The sequence below is a fragment of the Lethenteron reissneri genome, chromosome 60 (genome assembly GCF_015708825.2).
Source record: "Lethenteron reissneri isolate LAM-NWPU_2019-01 chromosome 60, ASM1570882v1, whole genome shotgun sequence".
In the NCBI taxonomy this organism is placed as follows: domain Eukaryota; kingdom Metazoa; phylum Chordata; class Hyperoartia; order Petromyzontiformes; family Petromyzontidae; genus Lethenteron; species Lethenteron reissneri.
In genome coordinates, this window is record NC_083838.1 from 7,469,631 (window position 1) to 7,486,975 (window position 17,345).

The following is a 17,345-nucleotide window of genomic DNA, read 5'->3' on the forward strand; positions in this document are numbered from 1 at the left end:
CACACACACGTGTACGTGCGCGCACACACACACACGTGTACGTACACACACACACACGCACACACACGCGTACACACACACACACGCGTGTACGTACGTGCGTGGTCGGCTGTGCGTGACTGGCCGGAGCGCAAGCTGCCCGTGCGCCGCAGGGAGCCGCTGTGGCCCAGCCAGGCGGCCACCGTGGGGACCACCCCCCCCGGCCCCCCCCCCGGCCCCGCTGGCACCGGCACCACCGGGGGGGCCGCTACCCCCCCTCCCGGCGGCACCGGCGGGAGGGCCGGGTCGGCGCCAGCGTCGGTGCCGTGGCGTGCGGCCCCTCCTGAAGCCGCTTCCTCTGTCAACAACAACAACAAACAACAACAACAATGAATGACGACAACACACAGAGTGTCGGGGCAAGTGGCTCGGTCAACACAAAGATCATCACCACCATGTGGTTGAACACGCGGTAGTGGTGGTAGTAGTGGTGGTAGTGGTGGTAGTGGTGGTAGTAGTGGTGGTAGTGGTAGTAGAGGTGGTAGTGGTAGTAGTGGTGGTAGTAGTGGTGGTAGTAGTGGTGGTAGTGGTAGTAGAGGTGGTAGTGGTAGTAGTGGTGGTAGTAGTGGTGGTAGTAGTGGTGGTAGTGGTAGTAGAGGTGGTAGTAGTGGTGGTAGTAGTGGTGGTAGTAGTGGTGGTAGTGGTAGTAGTGATGGTAGTCAGTGTAGTGGTGGTGGTAGTTAGTGGTAATAGTTAGTGGTAATAGTGGTGGAAGTTATTGGTAGTAGTGGTAGTAGTAGTGGTGGTAGTAGTAGTGGTGGTAGTAGTAGTGGTGGTAGTAGTGGTGGTAGTAGTAGTGGTAGTAGTAGTGGTAGTAGTGGTAGTAGTGGTGGTAGTGGTAGTAGTGAGTAGTAGTATAGGTAGTAGTAGTAATAGTGGTAGTAGTAGTGGCAGTAGTGGTAGTAGTGAGTAGTAGTATAGGTAGGTAGTAGTAGTAGTGGTAGTAGTAGTGGTAGTAGTGGTAGTAGTGGTGGTAGTAGTACTCGTTGTGGCTTTCGCCAGCCATGTTATACATAGGAGAGGTGTTTTTGTTGGGCCAGCTCGTGTGAGTATCCCTGTCGCATGACTATTCATGTGTGTCGTGAAACCCGCCGCCACCAGCACCACCGCCCCACACGGCCGATCTGTAAGGGAGTCATCACGTGAACCGGTGTGTCGGTGCAGTAAGCCCACAGCGGACAGTTAACATTTGAGTCGCTGTGAGGTTTCGCCACTACTACCACTACTACTACCACCACTACCCCCTACTAGGATTCTCATCTAAACTAAACAAACTAAACAAGTTCTTTTGGTAAAGTCACGTAGATAAAAAATGAAAAATAAAATAAAAATATCGATTTAAAACTTTCGCGACTGCAGGGATTCATCTTCTTGGTTCTTTCGGTAAAGTCACGTAGAAGGGAAATAATAAAATAATAAAATAATAAAAATAAAACATAATAAAATACAATTCTCACGACGTTTCGGCCACAACGCAAGCAGCCGTCCTCAGGTGAAGAACAGGTCTGTCCTTTGTCAAGGCGCGCTTCCTCCTCTAACCCAGCTTAAATATACGCTGCCAAGCATGGTGGTGCTCATTCAGACGCTGTTATTTCCCTTCTACGTGACTTTAACCGAAAGAACCAAGAAGAAAAATAATAAAATTAAAATAAATAAATTAAATCACGACGTTTCGTAGGCAACACAAGCTTCCGTCTTCAGGTGGAACAGCCACAGCAAATTTAGACTAAACTATTGTAATTTTGTAAGGCCCCGCTGAGCTGAAATGTCGCTCTTTTTCAATAAGCAAACCTGGACATCACAAATGACAGCTCAACGATAGTGGCTCACCACCATCACCACCACCATCATCACCACCATCATCACCACCATCACCATCACCACCACCACCACTAGCACCACCACCATCACCACCATCACCACCACCATCACCACCACCATCACCACCACCATCACCACCATCACCACCACCATCACCACCACCACCACTAGCACCACCACCATCATCATCATCATCACCACCATCACCATCATCACCACCACCATCATCATCACCACCATCATCACCATCATCACCACCATCACCACCACCATCATCACCACCACCATCACCACCATCACCACCATCACCATCACGGGGACATTTATAGCAACGGTCAAATACTCTCTCAATGCGCGACGTCGATTTGAAACGTGGAGGGAATAAGTAATGTTTTAAAATACTTTTTTTTAAAAACACGCTTTAATGAAATGTACCCTACTCGTAATGGAAGAACTCCACGACTCCAGGGAGTGGCCCCGAAGCTTGCCACAACGTAAGGTGCCGTGGCCAATTACAGCCAACGTCAGTTGAGCGTGGACAATTAGAGCCAAGCCGAAATATAACATGTAAAAATTTATGTTTAAAAACACTTAAAAATATTTTTACTATAGAATATAGTATTGTCATCAGTGTGACATACCTATACCAAGTTTGCAGTCGATACCACATTGGGAAGTGGGTTAAAATTGAGTTACATGATGAGGCTACAACAACAACAACAGACAGAGTGAGTTAAATGAAAGCGCGCAATAAAAAACCAGGGCACCGACCCAGAGAGAAACCACGTGACCACCACGTGTGCAAGTGCTACTAGCAGAGTAGCAGCAGCAGCAGTAACCACGTGTGCAACTGCTGCTAGCAGAGTAGCAGCAGCAGTAACCACGTGTGCAAGTGCTGCTAGCAGAGTAGTAGCAGCAGCAGTAACCACGTGTGCAAGTGCTGCTAGCAGAGTAGCAGCAGCAGCAGTAACCACGTGTGCAAGTGCTGCTAGCAGAGTAGCAGCAGCACTTACAAAGGCCGCAATGACACACGAGGGGGTGGGTGGCCAGCAACGACGCCTGGCCGCCTTTGTCTCCCTCGTGGCGATGCTTTTACGCACAGCACCAGCCAGCCAACCCATTTGAGGCTGAGTCGACCCTAGGGGAGGCCCAGGAGGGGGGTTAAAAAAACCCGTCACCGGCGTTTGCGGTGGCCGTGACCAGGAGTCGAACTCGGGTGTCTGCCGGGTTCCGGTCGCAGCGCGCTAACCGCTGCGCCACCACTCCCCCCACACACTCGCACACGCACGCACGCACGGATGAGTGTGCGTGCGTGTGCGTTTCCACGTGTCAGCATCGCCCGGCCGCATTGTTCGTGGCCGCACGCCCGCCGCGGGTTTGCGTGCCACGGGACCATCACTCTCAGGGGCTGTCAGCGCCGAGTTCCGCCACACACACCGCCCGCCCGGTCGGTCGGTAGGTCGCGCTATCCCAGAATGCCTTGCTGCTGCTGCCACCTTCCCATCGCCTTGTGTGGGGTGCAGGACGACGGGGGAGGGGAGGGGAGGGTTGTGGTGGGGAGGAAAATGAGCCTAGGTTCGAATCCTGGGTCGGGGTGTGGTGAGTCTGTGGGTCTCTGTGTGATGAGTCTGTGGGTCTCTGTGTGATGAGTCTGTGGGTCTCTGTGTGATGAGACTATGGGTCTCTGTGTGATGAGACTGTGGGTCTCTGTGTGGTGAGTCTGTGGGTCTCTGTGTGGTGAGTCTGTGGGTCTCTGTGTGATGAGTCTGTGGGTCTCTGTGTGATGAGTCTGTGGGTCTCTGTGGCATGAGTCTATGGGTCTCTGTGTGTTGAGTCTGTGGGTCTCTGTGTGGTGAGTCTGTGGGTCTCTGTGTGATGAGACTATGGGTCTGTGTGTGATGAGTCTATGGGTCTCTGTGTGATGAGTCTGTGGGTCTCTGTGTGATGAGTCCATGGGTCTCTGTGTGATGAGACTGTGGGTCTCTGTGTGATGAGTCTATGGGTCTCTGTGTGGTGAGTCTGTGGGTCTCTGTGTGATGAGACTGTGGGTCTCTGTGTGATGAGTCCATGGGTCTCTGTGTGATGAGACTGTGGGTCTCTGTGTGATGAGTCCATGGGTCTCTGTGTGATGAGACTGTGGGTCTCTGTGTGATGAGTCTGTGGGTCTCTGTGTGATGAGTCTATGGGTCTCTGTGTGGTGAGTCTGTGGGTCTCTGTGTGATGAGTCTGTGGGTCTCTGTGTGATGAGTCTGTGGGTCTCTGTGTGGTGAGTATGTGGGTCTCTGTGTGATGAGTCTGTGGGTCTCTGTGTGATGAGTCTGTGGGTCTCTGTGTGATGAGTCTGTGGGTCTCTGTGTGATGAGTCTGTAGGTCTCTATGTGATGAGTCTGTGGGTCTCTGTGTGATGAGTCCATGGGTCTCTGTGTGATGAGACTGTGGGTCTCTGTGTGATGAGTCTATGGGTCTCTGTGTGGTGAGTCTGTGGGTCTCTGTGTGATGAGACTGTGGGTCTCTGTGTGATGAGTCCATGGGTCTCTGTGTGATGAGACTGTGGGTCTCTGTGTGATGAGTCCATGGGTCTCTGTGTGATGAGACTGTGGGTCTCTGTGTGATGAGTCTGTGGGTCTCTGTGTGATGAGTCTATGGGTCTCTGTGTGGTGAGTCTGTGGGTCTCTGTGTGATGAGTCTGTGGGTCTCTGTGTGATGAGTCTGTGGGTCTCTGTGTGGTGAGTATGTGGGTCTCTGTGTGATGAGTCTGTGGGTCTCTGTGTGATGAGTCTGTGGGTCTCTGTGTGATGAGTCTGTGGGTCTCTGTGTGATGAGTCTGTAGGTCTCTATGTGATGAGTCTGTGGGTCTCTGTGTGATGAGTCTATGGGTCTCTGTGTCATGAGTCTATGGCTCTCTGTGTGATGAGTCTATGGCTCTCTTGTGTCATGAGTCTGTGGGTCTGTGTGATGAGTCTGTGGGTCTCTGTGTGATGAGTCTGTGGGTCTCTGTGTGATGAGTCTGTGGGTCTCTGTGTGATGAGTCTGTGGGTCTCTGTGTGATGAGTCTATGGTTCTCTGTGTGATGAGTCTGTGGGTCTCTGTGTGGTTCTGGCCACCCACCCCCTCGTGTGTCACAGTGCCGGCCTTCATCGCTGCTGTTACTCGCTAACAGCACTTGCCCCAACAGCCTAGTAAGGCTATACAGGGAAGGAGATCTTTGACTTTGTGTTGCGTCTGTTCATGATGGCTGTGTCCGAAGCACTGTGCCAGCAATGTTGACATCCTGTTTTCAACATCGGCTGGCAGCACCATCTACAAATGTGTCGTCAAACCCGCCACCACCCGACACAGCCAATGAGTTCAGGGCTTGTGTCGCATCAACAGAAGATGCCAATGAGCTACTGGAGCAGCACCACGCCGCTGCGTCGGAGAGCAAATCCACGACATTCGCGCTCCGAGTACAACGCATCACCAGGCGGCAGCAGCCGGAGCGGTGGAGAAATCCTCCTCCCGTGTCGTTCCTTCAACAGAGGGATCGATGCGATGGCGAATTCGAATTCCCCCCGGTATGGACCCCTCTCTACACCTGATGCTTGGGCAGAGGTGGTACAGGGGATGGGGTTTAGAGCAGAGGTCGCAAACGGGTTTTGATTCCTTACCCGTACCAGTACCCAGCCGGGTATGGGTACGCTACCCGTACCCTACCCGAAATGAGTGACAAACGGTGACTCACCGGTGACTCACGGCCTACCCAGCTACCCGTACCCGGCCGCACCAGGGTCGCAAACGGCTACCCGTACCTGGCCGGGTACGGGTAGCCGGGTATCGGGTAGGGTACGGGTGTCGGGTACCCCGGTTGCGACCTCTGGTTTAGGGAGATTTAAAAAACTCACCAGTCCCCCCAGGAGATGGAGTGGAACCTGCGAGCTGTCGATCAAGAGGTTCGTGGAGCGCGACGGTCGGAGAGACGGAGCGAACCTCACGGGTGGAATGCGACGAGGCAGCCGTGCAGTCACTGCTGAGATCATGAACTCACTACACACGAAGACACTCAGTCTGTGCGAGTCGGTGGGTCTCTGTGCGAGTCGGTGGGTCTCTGTGCGAGTCTGTGTGTCTCTGTGTGAGTCTGTGGGTCTCTGTGTGAGTCTATAGGTCTCTGTGTGAGTCTGTAGGGTCTCTGTGTGAGTCTATGGGTCTCTGTGTGAGTCTGTGTGTCTCTGTGTGAGTCTGTGTGTCTCTGTGTGAGTCTGTGTGTCTATGTGCGAGTCTATGGGTCTCTGTGTCAGTCTACGGGTCTCTGTGTGAGTCTATGGGTCTCTGTGTGAGTCTATGGGTCTCTATGTGAGTCTATGGGTCTCTGTGTGAGTCTATGTGTCTCTGTGTGAGTCTGTGTGTCTCTGTGTGAGTCTATGGGTCTCTGTGTGAGTCTATGGGTCTCTGTGTAAGTCTATGGGTCTATGTGCGAGTCTATGGGTCTCTGTGTGAGTCTATGGGTCTCTGTGTGAGTCTATGGGTCTCTGTGTGAGTCTATGTGTCTCTGTGTGAGACTATGGGTCTCTGTGTGAGTCTATGGGTCTCTGTGTGAGTCTGTAGGTCTCTGTGTGAGTCTATGTGTCTCTGTGTGAGTCTGTGGGTCTCTGTGTGAGTCTGTGGGTCTCTGTGTGAGTCTATGTGTCTCTGTGTGAGTCTGTGGGTCTCTGTGTGAGTCTGTGGGTCTCTGTGTGAGTCTATGGGTCTCTGTGTGAGTCGATGGGTCTCTGTGTGAGTCTGTGTGTCTCTGTGCGAGTCTATGGGTCTCTGTGTGAATCTGTGGGTCTCTGTGTGAGTCTGTGTGTCTCTGTGTGAGTCTATGGGTCTCTATGTGAGTCTATGGGTCTCTGTGTGAGTCTATGGGTCTCTGTGTGAGTCTGTGTGTCTCTGTGTGAGTCTGTGGGTCTCTGTGTGAGTCTATGGGTCTCTGTGTGAGTCTATGGGTCTCTGTGTGAGTCTATGTGTCTCTGTGTGAGTCTGTGGGTCTCTGTGTGAGTCTATGTGTCTCTGTGTGAGTCTGTGGGTCTCTGTGTGAGTCTATGGGTCTCTGTGTGAGTCTGTGGGTCTCTGTGTGAGTCTGTGGGTCTCTGTGTGAGTCTGTGTGTCTCTGTGTAAGTCTATGGGTCTCTGTGTGAGTCTATGGGTCTCTGTGTGAGTCTGTGTGTCTCTGTGTGAGTCTATGTGTCTCTGTGTGAGTCTATGGGTCTCTGTGTGAGTCTATGGGTCTCTGTGAGAGTCTATGGGTCTCACTGGCCGCGACCCAGACTGGAACTCAACCTCTGGCCTTGTGAGCGGCCGCGATGCTCTTTGACCCCCCCCCCCCCCTTGTCCTTTCCACCCACAATGCACAGCTCCTCTACAGCTGCTGCCAACTCCTGTTCCGAGCAGAGGGAGAGGAAAATAATTCCTCGGCGACAACTTCCTCCCATGGCAAGCGGCAGCGACAGCAGCGAAAACACAATCCCGCAACGTACTTCCACACGGGGCCGGGCCATTGTGTTCCGTCACACTCAGCGGCACAGCCATAAATATTCTGGCGAGAAATGTGCGTATGTATCAGTGTGTGTGTCAGTATGTGTGTGTGTGTGTGTGTGTGTGTCAGTGTGTGTGTGTGTCAGTGTGTGTGTGTGTGTGTCAGTGTGTGTGTGTGTGTGTCAGTGTGTGTGTGTCAGTGTGTGTGTGTGTGTCAGTGTGTGTGTGTCAGTGTGTGTGTGTCAGTGTGTGTGTGTGTGTGTCAGTGTGTGTGTGTGTGTCAGTGTGTGTGTGTCAGTGTGTGTGTGTCAGTGTGTGTGTCAGTGTGTGTGTGTCAGTGTGTGTGTGTGTCAGTGTATGTGTGTCAGTGTGTGTGTGTGTCAGTGTGTGTATCAGTGTGTGTGTGTGTGTCAGTGTGTGTGTGTCAGTGTGTGTGTGACAGAGTGTGTGTGACAGGGTGTGTGTGTCAGGGTGTGTGTGTCAGTGTGTGTGTGTGTCAGTGTGTGTGTGTGTGTCAGTGTGTGTGTGTGTCAGTGTGTCAGTGTGTGTGTGTCAGTGTTTGTGTGTCAGAGTGTGTACATGTGTCAGGGTGTGTTTGTGTGTCAGGGTGTGTACGTGTGTCAGGGTGTGTGTGTGTCAGTGTGTGTGTGTCAGTGTGTGTGTGTGTGTCAGTGTGTGTGTGTGTCAGTGTGTGTGTGTCAGTGTGTGTGTGTGTCTGTCGTGGGCAGTGCTGTGGGGGGAGGGCCAATGCCCATTGGCCTCTCCGCTCATGGCGTCTGTGACCACCACAGTGGCTAAACGGGGGCTCTGGACGGGTGCGAGGGGCTGGTAACCCCTCCACCTTCAATTAACCACCACTAAACTACGAATTAAACATAAACCTGAAACAAATAAGCTTGTGCCGGAGGCCCCGGGGGGTCAGGCTTTTATGACGTCTCCTGGCCAAACCTCATTTGGCGGAGCCAGGAGATTGAATTTTCACCCTCGGGGCTCCTCCAGAAACAACAAAAAACCATTGCGGATGGCCACGTGGAATGTTCGAACGCTCACTGCGGAGGAGAGGCTGCCACTTCTCTGTCGGGAGCTGGACCGGTACCGCCTGGATCTCTGTGGCATTCAGGAGGTCCGGTGGACCGGTTCTGGCTCCTGCCACCATGAGGGGTGGACAGTCCTCTACTCGGGGCAGGAGACTGCCAAACAACAGGGTGTGGCTCTTCTTCTGAACAAAAGAATGAAGGGGGCGTGGGAGCGTGGCGGTGAGGTGTGGGAAGCTGTAAGCCCCAGGATACTTTGGGCTCGCCTTCCCATCAACCAGAGGCGAGGAGTGGTGGTCGTGGTTACTTATGCCCCCACCGAAGATGAACATCCGTGGAGGGATGCAGGCAAAGCCGATGAGTCAGACGCTTTCTATGACCTCCTGTCACAGGTGCTGGCTAAAGTGGCCACTCGGGACAGAGTCATCTTGTTGGGTGACTTCAATGCCCGAGTTGGTCATGATGCTGGCACCTGGTCTGGAGTGATTGGAAGGCATGGGCCAGATCAGCTCAATAATAACGGTAGGAGGCTGCTAGATTTTTGTGCAGCCCATGGGCTTGTAATTACCAACACGCTCTTCCGGCATCGGCGCATCCACACAACATCATGGATACATGCCGGGTCCAAGCAAGAACATCTGCTGGACTACATAGTGACGGACCAGCGGATGCGAGCCCATGTCCTTGACACCAGGACCTACCGTGGAGCTGATCTGTCCTCTGACCATCGACTAGTCATCTGTAAGATGCGCCTGCCTTTCTTCCACTCCGGTGGTGGGTGTACACCCAGGATCCCATTCCAACCAAAAGTGGCCTGGTCTCAGTTAGCTGATAAAAGTTGCAAGCGAGAATTTCATCATCGCTTGCAGCTGGGGTTGGCATCGTCCCCCACTCCACCTGATGTCGAGGGGAAATGGGCGAGGTTTAAGACTGTGACTCATGCAGCTGCAATGGCTGCTTTGGGTACGCGGTCCAGACCTCCCCAGAAACCCTGGCTGACAGAGGAGGTGTTCAGGTTAATTGAGAAAAAGCGACAGGCCCACTCTCATCGCCTACAGCATCCCACGTCAGAGAATGAGGAGGTTTACCGCAGCCTTCGCTCGGAAGTTCGGAGAGCCGTAAGGCGCTGTAAGGATGGGTGGTGGTCGCGGGTTGCTGAGGAGATGGAGTCTGCCTCAGTGGCCCGTGATCACAAATCACTATTTAACTCCATCAAAAAAGTAACCTGCAGCGCCACACCTATTACCATCATTAGAGGAAAAAACGGTGATCCAATCTCCGACCCCCAGGAACAGGTTTGCAGATTTGCTGAGCATTTCTGTGAGGTCCTGGGGGAGGGAAATTCTCTCAGCCAGGAAAACATCATGGCAAAAAGTGGTGATAACCCTGCTGAGGCTGCGGTGCCTCAAATATTGGAAGAGGTCACCCCCTGTGAGTGGCTGGCTGAGGTGCCAGCTGTTGAGGAAGTACTGAGGGCGATCCAGAGTCTGAGACCAGGGAAGGCACCGGGCAGAGATGATCTCCCAAGCGAAATGCTGAGGGAGGGTGGCGTTTGTGCACAGACTGCCCTATATGACATCATAACAACAGTCTGGACCACTGGACGGGTTCCGCAGGACTGGAAGGATGCCCTGGTGGTCCCCCTCTTTAAGAAGGGGGACCGTACCGACTGTAACAACTACAGGGGCATCTCACTCCTCAGTGTGCCGGGTAAGGTCCTGGCAAGGATTATTCAACATCGCCTTGCTAGGCACGCTGAGGAGGGGCTTGCGGAGCCCCAATGCGGTTTCAGGAAAGGGCGGTCCTGCACAGATGCCATATTTTCTGTCCGTCTGCTACAGCAGAGGTGTAGGGAATTCCAAAAAGACCTACATCTCTGCTTTATTGACCTGGTCAAGGCCTATGATACCATCAGTAGGACTGGGCTCTGGGTTGTTCTTCGTGCTTTCGGAGTCCCTGACCCTCTGCTCACGATCATTAAGGACCTTCATGATGGTGAGCGGGCCCGGGTAAAACTACGTGGCCGGGAGTCGGAGCCTTTCCCTGTACACCTTGGGGTGCGACAGGGATGTCCTCTGGCTCCCACATTATTTAACATCTATTTTGACCGCGTAGTTCGTGAAGCCTTCAATAGCTGTACCGGGGGAATTTCCATTTGGTACAGATATAATGGGAGGCTGATCGATGCCCGGGTGCGATCAAGGGATGGCTCCCTATTGGTCAACCACGTTATGTATGCCGATGATTTGGTAATAGCTGCTCATTCAGAAGAGGAGTTGGAGACGCTGCTGCTGAGACTGGAGCGTGCCACTAAGAGGTGGGGCCTTACCATCAGCCCCACCAAAACTAAGCACCTGCCTGGGTATTTTGTACCATCGGACACTCCACCCCCACAACTCCCAATTGGTGATGGGGCAGTTGTGGAGAGAGTGGAGAGTTTCCCATACCTGGGCAGTGTGCTTATGACCGGCTCCAGTTTATCAGCAGAGGTCTCACTCCGAATCAGTCGAGCGGCAATATCTTTTCATCGGTTGCGTAACGCTGTGTGGAAGCTACCTGGTCTGTCGCTCCGCACGAAGCTTCAGGTCTTCTCGGCCACGGTCATTCCCTCCCTTCTCTACGCTTGCGAGACGTGGACCCCCCTGGTGGAGCATCTTCGCCGGTTGGAAACATTTAGGCTGGCCTGCCTACGATCCATCCTGGGTTTAACCAGGCTGGATTGTGTGAGGAGCTCACAAATCCTTGAAAGATCTGGGCAAAGTCCCATCAGTGAGCTCCTCCGGCAGGCAAGGCTGCGTTGGCTGGGTCATGTAGCCCGCATGCCCAGCCACCGCATGCCTAAACAGCTTTTGTTCGGCCGGATCGAGGGGGCTAGACGGGCGCGGCACGGGCTGGAGAAGAGATGGAGTGATGTGGTACAGGAGGACGTGGAGCTGAGTGGACTTGCCGATGACTGGTACCAGCGGTGTCAAGATCGGCCTCAGTGGAGGAGGCTCGTGAAGGACGCTACTGGGCAGTTGGAGGCAGTCGCCCTCCAACAACAACGGAGGGCGGAGGAGCGACGCTCACAACAACGAGCGGAGCGCCGGGTGGCTAAAGCACAGCAAGTTGGCACAGTAGGGGGCACAGGTGGTGCATCAGCCAGTCATCTCGGTCATCTCGGTCAGTCGACCCGTGGCACCTGGGTCTGCCCCGTGACCTCCTGCCAGCGGGCGTTCGACACTTCACGTGGCCTCAAGGTGCACTTGGCCTGGCACAAGCATCGTGGTGACGTCACCGCCACTTAGTGGCGAATGGCGGTTGTTGTTGTTGTGTGTGTCAGTGTGTGTGTGTCAGTGTGTGTGTGTGTCAGTGAGTGTGTGTGTGTCAGTGTGTGTGTGTGTCAATGAGTGTGTGTGTCAGTGTGTGTGTCAGTGTGTGTGTCAGTGTGTGTGTCAGTGTGTGTATGTCAGTGTGTATGTGTCAGTGTGTGTCAGTCTGTGTGTGTGCCAGTGTGTGTGGGTCAGCGTGTGTGTGTCAGTGTGTGTGTCAGTGTGTGTGTGTCAGTGTGTGTGTGTGTCAGTGTGTGTGTGTGTCAGTATGTGTGTGTGTGTGTCAGTGTGTGTGTCAGTGTGTGTGTCAGTGTGTGTCAGCGTGTGTGTCAGCGTGTGTGTCAGTGTGTGTGTGTGTCAGTGTCAGTGTGGGGAGCGGTGGTGTAGTGGTTAGCGCGCTGCGCTCTAAACCCAGCGACACGGGTTCGATTCCCGCTCACGGCCAACACCAGCGATGATTATCTAAACCGGTCCTGGGCCTCCCCTAGATCAACTCAGCATCAAATGAGTACCTGGTGCGGACCGGTTCAGATCTTCGTCACCGGTGGTGGTGGTGGTGGCCGTGAGCGGGAATCGAACTCGGGTCTCTGCCAGGTTCGTAGCGCAGCGTAGCGCTAACCACGACACCACCGCTCCCCCCCCCCGTATACACAACACACTCGTAACAAAGGTAAAGATCCCCCGTGTAGCCTGTGACAGACTGTTGGAGCAAGTGCTGTTAGCGAGCACCTATGAAGGCCGGCACTGTGGCACACGAGGGGGTGGGTGGCCAGCACCACACAGAGACCCACAGACTCAACACACAGAGAGCCACAGACTCACCACACAGAGACCCACAGACTCAACACACAGAGACCCACAGACTCATCACACAGAGACCCACAGACTCATCACACAGAGACCCACAGACTCACCACACAGAGACCCACAGACTCATCACACAGAGACCCACAGACTCAACACACAGAGACCCACAGACTCATCACACAGAGACCCACAGACTCATCACACAGAGACCCACAGACTCATCACACAGAGACCCACAGACTCATCACACAGAGACCCACAGACTCATCACACAGAGACCCACAGACTCATCACACAGAGACCCACAGACTCACCACACAGAGACCCACAGACTCATCACATAGACCCACAGACTCACCACACAGAGAACCCACAGACTCATCACACAGAGACCCACAGACCACCACACAGAGACCCACAGACTCATCACACAGAGACCACAGACTCATCACACAGAGAACCCACAGACTCATCACACACAGAGACCCACAGACTCACACACAGAGACCCACAGACTCACCACACAGAGACCCACAGACTCACACACAGAGACCCACAGACTCACACACAGAGACCCACAGACTCACACACAGAGACCCACAGACTACACACAGAGACCCACAGACTCACCACACAGAGACGTACAGACTCACACAGAGACCCACAGACTCACACACAGAGACCCACAGACTCATCACACAGAGACCCACAGACTCACCACACAGAGACCCACAGACTCACCACACAGAGACCCACAGACTCACCACAGAGACCCACAGACTCACACACAGAGACCCACAGACTCACACACAGAGACCCAGACTCACACACAGAGACCCACAGACTCCACACAGAGACCCACAGACTCACCACACAGAGACCCACAGACTCACACACAGAGACCCACAGACTCACCACAGAGACCCACAGACTCACACACAGAGACCCACAGACTCACACAGAGACCCACAGACTCACACACAGAGACCCACAGACTCACCACACAGAGACCCACAGACTCACACACAGAGACCCACAGACTCACCACACAGAGACCCACAGACTCACCACAGAGACCCACAGACTCATCACACAGAGACCCACAGACTCCACACAGAGACCCACAGACTCATCACACAGAGACCCACAGACTCACACACAGAGACCCACAGACTCACACAGAGACCCACAGACTCACACACAGAGACCCACAGACTCACCACACAGAGACCCACAGACTCACCACACAGAGACCCACAGACTCACACACAGAGACCCACAGACTCACCACACAGAGACCCACAGACTCACCACACAGAGACCCACAGACTCACACACAGAGACCCACAGACTCACACACAGAGACCCACAGACTCACCACAGAGACCCACAGACTCACACACACACAGACCCACACAGAGACCCACAGACTCACACACACAGAGACCCACAGACTCACACACAGAGACCCACAGACTCATACACAAGAGACCACAGACTCATCACACAGAGACCCACAGACTCATCACACAGAGACCCACAGACTCATCACACAGAGACCCACATACTCATCACACAGAGACCCACAGAACTCATCCACACAGAGACCCACAGACTCATCCACACAGAGACCCACAGACTCATTCACACAGAGACCCACAGACTCATCACACAGAGACCCAGAGACTCATCACACAGAGACCACACAGACTCATCACACAGACCCACAGACTACATCACACAGAGACCCACAGACTCATCACACAGAGACCCACAGACTCATCACACAGAGACCCACAGACTCATCACACAGAGACCCACAGACTCATCACACAGAGACCCACAGACTCATCACACAGAGACCCACAGACTCATCACACAGAGAACCCACAGACTCATCCACATAGACCCACAGACTCAATCACACAGAGACCCACAGACTCATCACACAGAGACCCACAGACTCATCACACAGAGACCCACAGACTCATCACACAGAGACCCACAGACTCATCACACAGAGACCCACAGACTCATCACACAGAGACCCACAGACCTCATCACACAGAGACCCACAGACTCACACACAGAGACCCACAGACTCATCACACAGAGACCCACAGACTCATCACACAGAGACCCACAGACTCACCACACAGAGACCCACAGACTCATCCACACAGAGACCCACAGAGACCCACAGACTCATCACACAGAGACCCACAGACTCATCACACAGAGACCCACAGACTCATCACACAGAGACCCACAGACTCATCACACAGAGACCCACAGACTCATCACACAGAGACCCACAGACTCATCCACACAGAGACCCACAGACTCCTCACACAGACAAGACCCACAGACTCATCACACAGAGACCCACAGACTCATCACACAGAGACCCACAGACTCATCACACAGAGACCCACAGACTCATCACACAGAGACCCACAGACTCATCACACAGAGACCCCACAGACTCATCACACAGAGACCCACAGACTCATCACACAGAGACCCACAGACCTCATCACACAGAGACCCACAGACTCACCACACAGAGACCCACAGACTCACCACACAGAGACCCACAGACTCATCACACAGAGACCCACAAACTCATCACACAGAGACCCACAGACTCACCACACAGAGACCCACAGACTCACACACACAGAGACCCACAGACTCCTACACAGAGACCCACAGACTCATCACACAGAGACCCACAGACTCATCACACAGAGACCCACAGACTCATCACACAGAGACCCACAGACTCATCACACAGAGACCCACAGACTCATCACACAGAGACCCACAGACTCACCACACAGAGACCCACAGACTCACCACACAGAGACCCACAGACTCACACACAGAGACCCACAGACTCACACACAGAGACCCACAGACTCACACACAGAGACCCACAGACTCACCACACAGAGACCCACAGACTCACACACAGAGACCCACAGACTCATCACACAGAGACCCACAGACTCACACACAGACTCACACACAGAGACCCACAGACTCACCACACAGAGACCCACAGACTCACCACACAGAGACCCACAGACTCACACACAGAGACCCACAGACTCACCACACAGAGACCCACAGACTCACCACACAGAGACCCACAGACTCATCACACAGAGACCCACAGACTCATCACACAGAGACCCACAGACTCACCACACAGAGACCCACAGACTCCACCAGAGACCCACACAGAGACCCACAGACTCACACAGAGACCCACAGACTCACACACAGAGACCCACAGACTCACCACACAGAGACCCACAGACTCACACACAGAGACCCACAGACTCACCACAGAGACCCACAGACTCACACACAGAGACCCACAGACTCACCACACAGAGACCCACAGACTCACCACACAGAGACCCACAGACTCACCACACAGAGACCCACAGACTCACACACAGAGACCCACAGACTCACACACAGAGACCCACAGACTCACCACACAGAGACCCACAGACTCACCACACAGACCCACACAGAGACCCACAACCACACAGAGACCCACAGACTCACACACAGAGACCCACAGACTCACCACAGAGACCCACAGACTCACCACACAGAGACCCACAGACTCACACACAGAGACCCACAGACTCACACACAGAGACCCACAGACTCACCACACAGAGACCCACAGACTCACCACACAGAGACCCACAGACTCACCACAGAGACCCACAGACTCACCACACAGAGACCCACAGACTCATCACACAGAGACCCACAGACTCACACACGAGACCCACAGACTCACCACACAGAGACCCACAGACTCACACACAGAGACCCACAGACTCACACACACACAGAGACCCACAGACTCACACCAGAGACCCACAGACTCACCACACAGAGACCCACAGACTCACACACAGAGACCCACAGACTCACACCAGAGACCCACAGACTCAACACAGAGACCCACAGACTCACCACACAGAGACCCACAGATCATCACCAGAGACCCATAGACTCACCACACAGAGACCCACAGACTCACCACACAGAGACCCACAGACTCACCACACAGAGACCCACAGACTCACACACAGAGACCCACAGACTCACACACACAGAGACCCACAGACTCACCACACAGAGACCCACAGACTCACACAAGACCCAGACTCACACCAGAGACCCACAGACTCACACACACAGAGACCCACAGACTCACCACACAGAGACCCACAGACTCACCACACAGAGACCCCAGACTCACACACAGAGACCCACAGACTCATCACACCAGAGACCACAGACTCATCACACAGAGACCCACAGACTCATCACACAGAGACCCACAGACTCACCACACAGAGACCCACAGACTCATCACACAGAGACCCATAGACTCATCACACAGAGACCCACAGACTCATCACACAGAGACCCACAAACTCATCACACAGAGACCCACAGACTCTTCACACAGAGACCCACAGACTCATCACACAGAGACCCACAGACTCATCACACAGAGACCCACAGACTCACCACACAGAGACCCACAGACTCACCACACAGAGACCCACAGACTCATCACACAGCATCTAACTCTATGAGCTTTGCGAAAGGGTGTCCCCCCCCCATAGAGTGCTTAGAGTCGCAAGGCAGCCACCACCACCACTACCACCACCACCCCCACCACCACCACCGCCACCGCCAGCGCCACCACCACCACAACCACCCCCACCACCACCGCCACTGCCACCACCACCGCTGGAGGCACGTGTCCCCAAGTGGCCACTGGGGGGCGAGCGAGCTCGCG

General features: G+C 53.9%; 1 protein-coding gene across 1 annotated transcript in view; it reads right to left on the minus strand.

Annotated features, from left to right (window-relative positions):
* The window catches only part of LOC133357863 (exocyst complex component 2-like), a 163,209-nt gene that overhangs the window by 64,181 nt on the left and 81,683 nt on the right, over positions 1-17,345 (minus strand). The window contains exon 11 of the mRNA XM_061576006.1: positions 102-337. Within this exon, the coding sequence (XP_061431990.1) occupies positions 102-337 (236 nt within the window). The remainder of the gene's footprint in view (positions 1-101; positions 338-17,345) is intronic.